The sequence below is a fragment of the Nomascus leucogenys genome, chromosome 10, assembly GCF_006542625.1.
Source record: "Nomascus leucogenys isolate Asia chromosome 10, Asia_NLE_v1, whole genome shotgun sequence".
In the NCBI taxonomy this organism is placed as follows: domain Eukaryota; kingdom Metazoa; phylum Chordata; class Mammalia; order Primates; family Hylobatidae; genus Nomascus; species Nomascus leucogenys.
This window is the reverse complement of record NC_044390.1, coordinates 98,196,971-98,210,924: the sequence shown is the minus strand read 5'-3', so window position 1 is coordinate 98,210,924 and position 13,954 is coordinate 98,196,971. Positions and strand designations below refer to the sequence as shown.

General features: G+C 49.1%; 1 protein-coding gene across 1 annotated transcript in view; it reads right to left on the bottom strand.

Moving 5' to 3' along the window:
* ADGRD1 (adhesion G protein-coupled receptor D1) overlaps window positions 1–13,954 on the bottom strand; it is a 188,197-nt gene that overhangs the window by 57,292 nt on the left and 116,951 nt on the right. The window contains exons 14-15 of the mRNA XM_003276131.2: window positions 7,758–7,831; window positions 18–141 (exon numbers count right to left, since the gene is read on the bottom strand). Of these exons, the coding sequence (XP_003276179.2) occupies window positions 18–141; window positions 7,758–7,831 (198 nt within the window). The remainder of the gene's footprint in view (window positions 1–17; window positions 142–7,757; window positions 7,832–13,954) is intronic.

Genomic DNA, 13,954 nt, shown 5'->3' with positions numbered 1-13,954 from the left:
TGAGGCCTGGCTCTTACCTCCAGCGGGACCACCTGCATGAGGATGGCAAAGTTGGTGAGGTGAGTGCAGCGGCAGACGGAGTAGGTGAGGTTTCCTCTCGTGAGCACACAGCCGTGGTTCGACCAGACCCCTTCTCCGGAGCTGAGGACACAGGAGAAAGGATCAGAGGAGGCAGCACCGCACCCTTGGCAGGCAGGGGACTGAGAGCAGCACCCCCCATAACACAGGGCCCCGTGAACTCACGGCGGTGCCCACGCCTGCCATGCCAGGAATGCACAGCCGGACCGTGGTGTGGGGGTTGGGAGGAGAGATTCTGGCCATCAGGCCGGCGAGAGCTGGAGAGTGTCTGCTGCTGGTCAGGCCACAGCAAGCAAGGCCCTCCCTCTGGGACAGGGAAGGGGGAGCCGCTTCGGCACAATCACCCTGAAAAGCACCTGAACAAGGCCCAGCACAAAATGAAACGCACACAGCCCACAGCCCTGCGCCTAGAGAACGGGCAGCAGCACATGCCAGGGACCACATTCAGGCCCGGTCACTGAATCGTGAGTGACGGTAACTTAAATGCCCATCGGGGGAAACAGGTGAGTGCAGTGTGGGAGACAGAAATATGATAAAAGAGTTCACATCGGTTAAAAAGAACATCCTTGACCAATGTGTACTGATAAGGATAAAACACCAAAACACAACGTACAGTGACTAACCATGACGCAAGGCCCGGGGAGCCAAGAGCAGCACACACTTCCCACGAACACAGCTATGACCTATACAGAGACTACAGCGAAAACGCTCATACAGAAACTCCCCGCGGTGTTACCGCCAGAGAGAGGGCGGCAAGATCAGGATGAGACGCAAAGGTCTAAGGAGACCCTTGCTTTTTTATAATGTTTTACTTTTTACGTGAATAATGTGTGGATATGTTGCTTGCATAACTTTGTAAAATATAAACCTAGACAAAAATGACTGGAAGCAAACGTGCTCTCGGTTAACTGTGGTTAATCCTGTTGGTGTGAATATTGGTGAATATCATTTTCTTCTCTGTATTTCTCTATATTTTCTTTTCTGTTTGTTTGTTTGCTTTGAGACAGGATCTCACTCTGTTTCCCAGGCTGGAGTGCAGTGGTGCGATCATAACTCACTGCAGTCTTGACCTCCTGCGCTCACGCGATCCTCCCACCTCAGCCTCCCAAGTAGCTGGGACTACAGGTGCACGCCACCGTGCCGAATTAATATTTTTCTTTTTCTTTTTGTAGAGATATAGTCTTGCTATGTTGCTCTGGCTGGTCTCAAACTCCTGGGCTAAAACAACCTCCCTGCCTCAGCCTCCCAAAGTACTAGGATTACAGGCGTGAGCCACTGTACCCTGTCTTCTATATTTTCAAATTCCAAAAAAGAAGATTTAAATGGTTCTTCCCTGAAGTTAGAACAAGTTATCAGTAATGACAGATCCTTGCTCAGCCAAAGGCAATGGCCCTTGGGGGAAAGCATTTATAAAGGCGAGTAAATTAAAGCCTCTAGTTTGTATTTGCTTTGTATTCACTTTCAACTGTGGTGTCAGCATGGATGTGGCAGATGAGAACTGTGGCTGTCCGGTGACAGGACTGATGAAGACCCATCTCGCACCTCTCTGGCCAATGTCTACCAGATAAAGCACGCACCACCGGCAGCCTTGGGCAACGGTAACCCTGCGTTAGCCCTGGGCGATGCGGAGCCCGAGGGAGGCATTCAGACATGACCCAGGGGTGGCTCTGAGTTTGAGGATGGAGACTCAGACAGCAGCTCAGTGGTGATTTTCATGATTAATGATCTGCTCTTCTAGGGGAGGGAGAAGGCATTTAGCAGAGAGCAGAGGACAAAGTGAGAGCCACTCAGACATACCAATTGACAGAAGCAAAACTCCATTAATAACTTCAGAATTGATGGGACTTAAAGACGGGGTCATGTCCTCCTCCTGTACCTCCCCACCCCTTTTGATCTAATTTTCCCAGGACCTTGGAGGGAGTCAGCAAACACCAGCTGTTGTGTTATATATTGCGCCTTTGTCTGTCAATTGGCTGCATGAATACCATACTTCAATTTGAGGGGGGGGCCCGAACATTAACAGGCATTGGATTAGGTGAACATGGCCATGGGGATGAGCTGCCCCTTCTGCTTACACAAAGGGTAAGCTACACCATATGAAAGTCACATTGCTCAGAGGGAGCTGCAAAGGTGTGACGATGACCTAGTCAGCCAGAGGAGAAGAGCCTTAAGTGGCATCAATGAAGATCTACTTCCAAGGGACAGTGAAAACAAAGAGGCAGGCTTGCAGCTTGTGCATAAATAAATCTGCTATGGAAGCCAGATGAAGCAGTATCAAATAACATTAAAGATATGTACAGCCCTGTGACCCAGGAAGTCTGCATCTAAACACAAAAATGTTCAGTCACGCATAAATGAAATGTAACGTACATAAATATGGTAAAAAATGTGTGTCCATACAGGCAAAACACAGAAACAAAAGGTGGAGGAACGATGGAAGAAACACTGAATTAAGCAACACTATATATTTCCTATGGTTATAAATAAGAATTATATATAAATTATTGAAAAAACACACAAAAAACCCTCCCACAGTGGTTATTACTGGGGAAAGGGGTGGAGATCAGGATAAGAGGTAAAGATCAAAGGGAACACTTGCTTTTCTATAATGTTTTACTTTTGAACAAAATAACATATTGATATATCACTTGTATAATTTCTTAAAGTATCAGTCTAGAAAAAAAGCGGCCCAGAATTCTAAGCCTAATGAAAATCTTTCAAGACTAAAAGAGAAAACTTTTTCAAATGGTAACTGAATCTATTGCCAGTGGACCAGAACTACAAGAAGAATTAAAGGAGCATGATACTAGACAAAAATCTACACAAAGAAATAGAACAGCTGGAAGTGGAATAAGTGAAGGTAAACAGGCAATTATTATTGTCTCAATTTTAATTGCTCTAGAAGATAACTCATTGTCTGGGGGAAAATACTGGGAATGCATTGTGTTTGTGGTGTCTGTAAAGGTGGAATGTACTATAACAATAGCACACAGAACAGGCAGGAGGAAGTGTGAACCTATTGCTATAGTGTCTTAGAATACATTTGGAATGCTATCGTAGTATTTGAAGGCAGGCATGAATGAATTAGACATATATACACTGTAAGCTTAGGTCAACCACTATCAAAAGAGTTAAAAGGATGTATACATTAGAAATCATGTATAGTAGAGATAAAACAGCATCATAAAAGATATCCAACAATCCAAATGAAGTCAGAAAAAGATAACATTTTAAAAAGATAGAAACGTTAGAAGACATCTAGCAAAATGGCAGATTTTAATCCAGCCACACCAATGATTACATGAAATATAAATTGTCTAAACATGTCAATTAAAAACAGAAATTTCAGGACTGGATTAAAGAAAAGACAAGACCCAGCTACATGCAGTCTAAAGGAAACTCACTTTAAATATAAATATATAAATAAGATAAAAGTTACATTACGGGAAAAGATACAGCACTCAAACACTAACCAACAAAGCTAGGGTAGTTTTATCTAAATTAAACTAAGTAGACTTCAAAGTAACGCATATTTCCCGGGGTAAAGAGGGACATCACGTAATGATAAAAGGGCTAATTTTCCACAAAGACATAACAATCCTAAACATACATGCACCTAATAACAGAACTTCAAAATTCATTAAAGAAAAATTTATAAAACTAGGCCAGGCACAGTGGCTCATGCCTGTAATCCCAGCACTTTGGGAGGCCGAGGCGGGCGGATCATGAGGTCAGGAGATCGAGACCATCCTGGCTAACACGGTGAAACTCCGTCTCTACTAAAAATACAAAAAATTAGCTGGGCGTGGTGGCGGGGGCCTGTAGTCCCAGCTACTCGGGAGGCTGAGGCAGGAGAATGGCATGAACCTGGGAGGTGGAGCTTGCAGTGAGCCGAGATTGCACCACTGCACTCCAGCCTGGGCGACAGAGCGATACTCCATCTCAAAAAAAATAAAAAAAAAAGAATAAAACTAGAAGTAGACATAGATAAATCCACCACTAAATTTGGAGAATTCACACTCCTCTCTCTTTAATTGACAGAACAAGTTGACAGAAAAGTAGTAAGAATATAGAAGACCTAATCATAACTATCAATCAACTTGGTGTAATTGATATTTATAGAACACTCTACCAACAATACACTTTTTTTCAAGTGCACATGGGACTTTCATCAAAGACTGAACATATACAGGTCTCATAAAAACTTTTAACAAATTTAAAAGAACTAAAATTACACAAAGAATATTTTCTGATCATAAAAAACTATTTACAAATCAACAGCAGAAAGCTCTCTGGAAAATTCCCAACTATTTGGAATTAAACTACACACTTCAAAATAACACATAGGTTGAAGAGGAAGTCACAAGGAAAATTAAAAAATATTTTAAATTTAATCAAAATAAAAACAACATATCAAAACTTGTGGGATGCAGCTAAATCAGTGCTTACAGAAAAAATAGAGCATTAAATGTTTATATTAGAAAATAATAAAGCTTCATAGTAATAACCTAAACCTACATTTTAAGAATTTTTAAAATGAAAAGCAAATTAAACTCAAAGAAAGCTGAAGGAAGTAAATTAAAGACAAAGAGGATAAGTCAATGAAATTGACAAGAGAAACACAAGAGAGAAAAATCAATGAAGCCAAAAGTTGTATCTTTGGAAAAATATCAATAAAATTAATAAACCTATAGTAAGAGTGACTCAGAAAAAAAAAAAGACACAGATTATAGATAAAAAAGTGAAATGGGAACATCACCACAGACTGTTCAGGCATGAAAAAGGCTAACGATGGAGTACCACAAAAAACTCTGTGCCTATAAACAACTTTGATGAAACTGATGAATATTTCAAAAAAACATAAACAGCTAAAACTTATTTAAAAAGCAGTAGATGACCTACATAGTCCTGCATCCATAAAAGAAACTGAATGTGTAGTTGAAAACCTGCCAACATTGAAAACGAAGGCTCAGATGACTTCATGGTGAATTCTACTAAAACGGAAGAAATAATATCAATTCTATATAAACTATTCCAAAGTGCATCCCAAAGTGTAACTTTTATGAAGGTATCATTACCTCGATATAAAAACAAAGACATTACCACAAAAAGAAAACTGCAGACCAACATCCGACATGCACGTAGACACAAAAATTCTCAACAACTGTAGCCAATTAGATTTAGCTGTATACAAAAAGATAATACATCATGACCAAGTGTGCTTTACCCCAGGAAAGCAAAGCTGGTAAAACTTCCAGCTTTAATCATAATGATCTCACTCTGAAACCTACCCAAATGTTCCTCTACTCGGGAGAAGATAAATAAACTACGGTACATCCATGTAACGGAATACCCCCTCAGCAGTGAAACGTGAAAATGAGGTGTTGATACATCCAACAATACACGTGTGGCGACGCTCAACACATTATGCAAAATTAAAGAGGCTAGACTCCAAAAGGCTGCCTGTGCCATGATTCCATTTATGCACACTCTGGCAGAAGCAAAACTATATAGGAACGAAAGACAAATCAGTGCTTGCAGGAGCTGGATGTGAGAGGAAGGAATGACTGCAAACAGACATGGGGGCATCTTTGAGGGTGATGGATTGTTCTAATCCTGATTATGGTGGTTGCACAACTGTATTCATTTGTCAAAACTCACAGAACTGTACAATCATCTGCAAGTGTGGATTTTTCTGAATATCAATTATATAATAATAAGTAATAATTGCACAATGGACAGGAAGGATACAGATACTATATTCATGATGGTGGCTGCCTCTGGGAATTGAGGAAAAAGAACAGAAGGAGGTGGAGGGTTCGTTAACTTCATCTGCGATGTTTTAGTTGTTTCCTTCTTAAAAATACAAAAATATAAACATGCTAATAACTATAAATTTGGGGCAATGGGTACCTGCATTTGTTATATGATTCTCCATACTTTTCTATGTTCTTACAATTCCTTCAAAAATAAGAACCAACACGTCAATTTAGTTCTTACCAAACCCCATCCCGTTTTCTAGTCATAATTTTTTCCTCCAAACAGTGCCCCGGAATTGGGATAACTATTTCTAGGAGCACGTGCTTCCAAATTTTCACAATTTACAAATAAAGGAAAAAGAGCTGCAACCTGCTGAGCCTGACCAGGGCAAAATCACTGAAATTACAGAGCATCCATCCACATTGCAGAGGCATGACGCCAACGGTCATAGCCAGACGCCGACGGCCATAGCCAGAATGAGGCATCCCCGGGGACAAAAATGTAAGCAGTGTTTGCTGGAGGTGACAGGAGCTGGGCTGCATTTTCCTCACTGTTCACAGAACAGAGATAAAGGGGGATTATGCCGACCCACTGCTGCAGCCCCAGCTCAGCGTCTTACAATCTCCTGGCCCTCTGGGTGCAGGGGGCAGAGACGCTTTCTCTGACAGGGACCGTACCAGCAGAGGTGGCACAGCCTGTGTGGATCCTGCCCTGAGGCAGCAGGAGGAGCGAGCTGGGGAAGTGAGTCCAGGCACAGGAAGATGCCCAGGTGTCGGGGAGCCCTGACAACATGCAGGGTGATGGGCCACTAGGCAGCGTGTGAACTGGATGTCCCAGATGTGTTCCAGCTGCCTGTGCAGTGTTTTAAACATTGGGAAAGTTCATATAATAATCTCGCCACAGCCAGGCACAGTGACTCACACCTGTAGTCCCAGCACTTTGAGAGGCTGAGGCGGAAGGATTGCTTGAGCCCAGGACAGAGAGCTAAGATCACACCACTGCACTCCAGCCCGGGTGACAGAGTGAGACCCTGTCTCAAAAACACAAAAACAAAAACAAAATCCAGCCACGAAAACTGATGACCTGGCAACACAGGACCTGCAACCTGCATCCCACATGGAACAAACCCCGGGGGCCACAGCTGAGCAGCAGCTGAGGATCCGGGAGCCCTGCCCCTCCCTCCACTCCCGGGCCCTGCAGGGAGCTGAGTTTTCAACACCACTCTGACTGTGGGAGCCACTCACGGTGGGCTCACGTCTGGAGGAGAATTGTGATCACAGCGATGGCGGGAGATCCCCCGGACATCGGGCAGGTGAGCCCTGGAGGCGAGCTGGGGCGGGGGCTAGGAGGGCGGGAGGTGACTGCACACGACAGGTGTGACAGGTGGACGTGGGAGATGCTGGGGAGGACGTCTCGGTTGGGGCCCAAGTGACAGAGGCTGAGGCCTCAGAGTTTTAGGCAGGCCTGATGGTCAGCCTGCTCCAGTGGAGCTGCCAAGGTTTCAAACAGGAAAATGCCAACGTGGCCAGTCAGAAGCCACTCCCCCAACCCCCTTCCTCAGCCGCTCCAGGACCCCCGAGGGGGACAGCCAGGGCCGTAGGGCCTGCCCCAATGGACAGCATCCTCCAGCTCCCCCAAGCATCTGCTGCACTGGCTTGAAAGTCACCCTGGGCGCTCAGAGGCTTTGTCCAGACACATCGTGCAACAGCAGGCCCCTCCTCGCGTGGTCTGGACGGGGAGGCCTCCACCCAGCACTGCCGCCAGGCCCTGCCCACGTCTCCAGCGTTTCCGGCATTTTCACATGACGCAACCATGTCAGCTGCGGAAATGGGTGACCCAGATCCTCCCCTGGGCTAGCATGGGGCGGGCCTGGGCATGGACACCTCGTGCCCACCTGCTCTCCCCTGTGCAGAGGGTACCTGAAGTCCAGGAAGGCGCAGTACACGAAGACTCGGTTGCTGCTGTTGGTGGCCTCACTGTGCTGCTTACGTGTCTGAAATGAAAGAAAACAAACACGATGCATGACGCTGCTGAAGAGGCCCCTGGTTCTCAGCACTGACGTGAGAGTGAGACCCTCACAGCTGGGCGACCTCGGGCAGGGACAGGCACAGCCACCGATGTCCATCTCCATTCATTGTGGGTGTGGTCCCACGTCACCCCGGCCCAGGTCATGCTGCCCTCTACTCTGCCCTCCCCAACCCACCCGAGGGCCCTGGCAGGTGCCAGGCCCTCCCTCTAGGACACTCCTCCCCCTAGGACGTGCCTCCCCATAGGGTGGTCCCCGCCAGGCAGCCACAGGCTCCTTCCCCACTCCCCACCAGGCCTCTGCAGGAGGAGCTCCTCAGAGAGACCTTCCCTTCCCTACCTGTTCTAAACAGCACCAGCCCCCTGCCCGCTCTAGCTCCATTCCACTCACTGATGCTTTCATAGTCTTGATCACCATGTGGCATATTACATATCCACTGTCCACTGTGTGTTTGCTACCTTCCCCTCTACAATTTCCACTACAGAAAGGACAGAGCTTATGTCTCATTCATGGCTGCATCCCCAGGACCTAGAGGGGCATCTGGCATACAGCAGGCGCTTACTAAATATCTGTTCAGTGAATGAACAAAAGAATCAGTGAACAGGTCCATGAGACCACCTTGTTCCGGAGACTGGCGTTCTCTCCTGGGCTGCTCCTGGGTGCCAGCTCGGAGGACTCTGCAGCTATGGCTCTACCCTAAATGAGAGGCACAGACACCTTCAGGAGCCACAGCTGGAGGCTCAGGAGGCCAGCGACTCCACCAGGACCCAGAGCTGCTCAGAGGCGGCATGGCTCCAGGATGAATGGTGTCTGATGGATTCCCAGTCAGTCAAGTCAAGCATCTCTTATTTGCCCGATGCCCACTCTGTTCTGTGACCCATTCCTGAGCCATCATTGCTCCAGTGAGACCCTTCCCCCATTTCAGGGTGACCAGCTCTCAGGAAGGCACTGACTCGTGCAGGACAGAGCAGCGAGGGCAGCCCCCCTCATGAGTGCAATGCTGCCCTCTACCAAAAGCCCCTCCTTTCCCAGGAAGCAGCAGCTCTGGTGCCGCTGACAGCACCTCGGACGCCACTGCAGAACCAAAGGGCTCACAGGGCTCTCATTGCAGTGTCTGTCTGACAGCTCCTCCGGCCTCAATCCAATTATCCTAGCACTGTCTATTACTAACGTTTTGGCAAAATGGAATGTTTACTCCTTTTGCTTTGTCCCCCATCCCCACCGCCCCGTATCTTAGGGTTATTTTAATCCATCACAGGGTCTCTTAAAACCGCCTGGAAAAGACATCTTCTCCTCTGTCTTCCCAAAGCCACAGCCCGCTGTGAACTCTTGCACAGACAACAGAGGCCCCTGTGTCCTGCAGCCACCTGGACCACAGAGGGGCATCGGCAGGGAAGCTGCAGCACCAACCCCACATAATAGAAAAGATGAACAAAAACCTGGTGGCCACAGCCCGGTTCTCAGTGGGGTGTAATGAGGCCTTCCTTGGCCCCAGGCTACCCCAGAGCCAAAGCCTCCAGCAGACAGCGTTATATATAATTTTTAAACAAGGAGGCGTATTTGTGTGTTACTTGAGTAATTTAAAGGAAATTTAAAAAATAAGTCGGTGACGTGGGGAAGCCAGCAGCCAGACCCATACACATCAACACGGGGCAAGGGCTTCTCAGGAGTGAGGCGACGCCTCTTCCCATCACCCCCTCACCCAGCGCCAGCCCCCGCCTCTGCCCTGGGTGTGGCAGCATGGCCCCTAGGGAGCAGAGAAGAGGCTGCAGTGGCCTCTGGAAGTCCTGACACTCTGACTTCAGATCTAAATCACTCTTCAAAGGAAATGTAGAAAACAGCCACCACCGCAACAAGCCAAGCATGTGTGTGGTCGGAGGGTGGGGAAGGCAGCTAGCTTTCTCTTGGATCTGAAGCCAAGATCACGCCCTGAAACGGGGAAACTCCCTCCCCTCCATTGTCAGAGGTTCCATCACAGCCTCCGCTCCTGGGATGAGAAAAGCACATTGACTCTTCATGTGTGTGGAGTTCCCCACTGACCGGGAACAAATGCTCTCAGCAAGTCTCCAGAAAAGGTAGCCTCCAGGGCGCCCAGGGGTGTGACATGGGGTGGGTGTGTTTTTGACATGGGAGTGTGGTGCTGCCAGAACGTGAGTCATCTGCATACAGGCCGTATCTCATGCAGAAATGTGGGAGATGCCCACAGCCCACCAGCCTCCCTGAGGCCTGGGTGAGGCACAGAAGCCAGTTCAGTTCATTACCAGGTGGCTGGGGAATGGGAATGAGGTGCTCCCTCCCTGTGGAGTCTTCAACAGTGTTGGGGGACAGCCACATTCACCTGAGCGTCCTCCTGAAACCTCAAGCCAAGAGCTACTGTGCTCTGCTGGACAGAAGTGAAGGCCTCCTCACAGGGCCGGCTCCATGGCAAGTGACCTAATTTCCCACCAGACACACTTCACTGGAGTATGTCTAATGGGGAGTGCCTGTGAGCCCTCAGGAATACCTCCCACAGGATCTGAGATGCCCTCCAACCACCATCATGATCTTTCCAGTCGGGGAGAAGCAAACGGGATTAACCAACTGCTTGTTTATTGCCTACTGTTCATGGGCAAGATACACCAAAGTGTCTCCTTCTAGGAGATACATGCAGAGAGAAGAAAAATATTTGATACTCATGATAGTCTGTGAATGCCCCTTGTTTAGAAATATGCTGGCTTTTATGTAAGTATTGCTATGGTTTGACTGTGTCCCCCAAAAGCTCATGTGTTGGAACCTTAATTCCCAATGCAGCAGTGTTGGGAGATGGGGCCTTTAAGTGGCAACTGGGTCATGAAGGCCGAGCCCTCAGGAATGGATTAATGTCACTGTAATGGGAGTAAGTTAGTTCTTGCAGGAGTGAATTTGTTCTGATGAAATTAGGTTGATGCAAAAAGCAAGCTCGACTCGCTCTTACAGCTCTTTCACTCACGCTGGCTTCCCTTTCCCTTTTCCACCAAGAGATGAAGCAGCACAAGGTGCTCACCAGACACGGCTGCCCAAACTTGGACTTCACAGCCTCCAGAACTGCGAGCCAAAATAAATTTTCCTTTATAAATTACCCAGTCTCAGATATTCTATTATAACAACAGAAAATGGACTAGGTGTACAGTTTTACCTGTAAATAATTTGGGGAGCTACGTGTCCATCACTGTCCCAAGAAAAAGAGAGATGGCACCATGGTCCTTAAATTTGATGGTAAGTAAAGCAATATAAGGAGCCGAAATACCGACCCCAGAGCAGTGGGTCAGATGCAGGTGGATCTCAGTGGAAAGTCTGGGGCAGCCCTCTGTGCCACCCTCTTCTCCAGCCCATCTCACAACTAATCAGGGTTCAGGGCTTTGAATGCTTGAAATGTCCCACCTTTAGGGAAATCAAGGATAACAGAAGTAATGGGAGAGATACGACAAGGAAAAACCTTGAACCAGCCTCTATCTCTTGGTGCTTTCTGAGGTTTCTTGCTTTCAAAGAGTCATAAGACAGTCCAGCATGGTTGAGGCAGCCACAGCCTGATGGAGGCTAAGACAGGACTTTCAGAGCCTGGTTCCAGCACAGGAAGAAAAAGGTGGGAGGTGGGCAGGACCCTGACTGAGGCATTTCAGGACAGGGTGATGAGCTGGGCCACCCCAGTGCTGAGAAGGAAAGGTTAGGCCAGGTGAGACCCTGGGACAGATGGCCCAGTGGAGCAGGGGCTCATGGTGGGAATTTACTACTCTGCCTTCACCCCACTAGTGTCATCTGCATGTGGGCCTGTCTGGTTAAGTCACTCTCCCCACTTCTGGCTCCTGGAAGGAGGTGAGCAGTGCCTTGTGGCACCAAGGATACCCACAGATGCAGCGCTCAGACCCTTAGGACATCCCACTCAGCCCAGGCTGCTTCAGAAACCAGAGGCGTCCTTCTTCCAACATGTGATCAACCCATCTGAGGACAACAGCAGAAGCCCTGGAACATGGCACCCCCGAGTCTTCCTGCTCCAGGCCTCCCAGGCCCATGAGCCTGCAGAGACCTCTTTGGCGTTAAGGCAGCTTGAAGGGGTCTGTCCTTTCTTTTTTTTTTTTTTGAGACAGAGTCTCACTGTTGCCCAGGCTGGAGTGCAGTGGCGCGATCTCGGCTCACTGCAAGCTCTGCCTCCCGGGTTCTCGCCATTCTCCTGCCTCAGTCTCCCCAGTAGCTGGGACTACAGGCGCCCACAACCACGCCCGGCTAATTTTTTGTATTTTTAGTGGAGACGGGGTTTCACCATGTTAGCCAGGATGGTCTCGATCTCCTGACCTCGTGATCCACCCACCTCGGCCTCCCAGAGTGCTGGGATTACAGGCGTGAGCCACCGCGCGCGGCCGTAGGGTCTGTCCTTTCAATGGAACAAGTCTTGACCACAGAATGAAGGCGCCACCCCCCACACACATGGTGCTGACATGTGCACGTCCTTATTTTGAGATCATGGGGCCAGACCTCAACCCTAGAGAGCAGCCTCCCCAACCTCACAACCTACTGCTTCCCTCTTCAAAGGCAACTGAGCACAGCCAAGAGACACTGGGCAGAGGGGCAGACTTGTGCAGACAAGCACAGCCCATGGCCACCTGGGACGTGCCAGGGTCAGAGAGACCCACCGATGCCCCCTACTTCAGAAGACCCCAGGAAACATGGTTTTTGTCAAAGACCAAAAAGCTTCAGTTTCCTGTCTGTTCATCGTCAATGTGGGACGCTGGTCTGGTAAGAGACCCACCCTCCAGTGTGAACTGGACTCTAAACTGTGTCCCTCCCTCTGAGGTCCCCAAGTCCCTGTCTCCTCTGCGAAACCTCGGGAGTCCCGTTTGAGAAGAAAGGGGCCCGCAGACACCTGATTCTCACGCTCGGTTTATGCACAGGTGCCAGCCTGCAAGCCGGAGAGGCACCCAGAGAGGAAACTGCGTTGCTGTTTCAAAACACAAAGAAAAGAAAGAACTCTGACATTGCGTGGGGATCTGGAGTTAGGGCAGCTTGCCTCGAAATTGAACAGAAAGTGTTTTCGCATCACCCCCTCGCCCCAGGTAGCACCCAGTCATGCGGCTCTCAGTGGAAAGCGCAGCACAGGAAGCCAGGCCGGGATCCACAGCACAGGTTCTGCATTTGGCATTTAGCAGCTGCGATGTCTCCGAGAACCCTGCAGAGACGGAGCCCACAGAGGAAGGTAGAGCATGGACCAGAAGCCACCAGAAGCCGGGCGAGGTGGCTGAGTTCAGTGCTGTCAGCCAGAGGCTGGGGAGGGAGAACCCTGGTGCCCGCATCCCCGGTGAGCCTTGAACCCGGCATCCGGGCCTCCACCCTCTCCTTCCTCAGGCCTCCTGGACACATAGGACCCGCCAGTGCATGCACAAGTTGCCCTCTATGACCCAGCAGCACTGGGGTCACCTGCACTGTGGCCATGGTACGTGTGGAGAGGTTCTATCCTTGGGAAAGAGGTCCTGAATGTCCTGGGAACCAGGAGGAAGACTCTCCAGAGACAAACTGGAGAATTAACCACAGAGACCCCGCCCCCTTAACTCTGCCCCACTCACATGACCCCTTCCCACTCACATGGCCCCTCTTCTCTCAGTGGCCTCGCCCCACTCACTTAGCCCCACCTTCCTTGCACATGGCTCCACCTCCTTTCACTTAGCCCCACCTCCTTGTACATAGCCCCACCCTCTATCAAGTGGCACCAGCCTCTTACATTCCCTTGGCGGTGCAGCCCACAGCCCCTTCTCAGGCCCACTCTGACCCCAGGACTCTTCGCCACCATCCTGGATGGCCGACTCACCCCTGACTCTCCAGGACGTCCAGTGCAGACACTCCATGGCCACATGGGCAGGGCACTAGAGGCCAGCCAACCTATAAGGACACAGCCTGAAGTCACATGTGCTCCATACTCCAATCAGCTAAGGCTGTGGGTGGGGCCAGGAAGGTTCTGCCCAGGATAGTGCTGTGGGTGGAGCTTTGCGGTGATGGACACGCCCTCATTCCCTGGCAACCAGCTTTCCTCCCACCTCGGCTCACTGCGCACCTGGCTCTCCTCTCACCTGGATGATGCAGCAG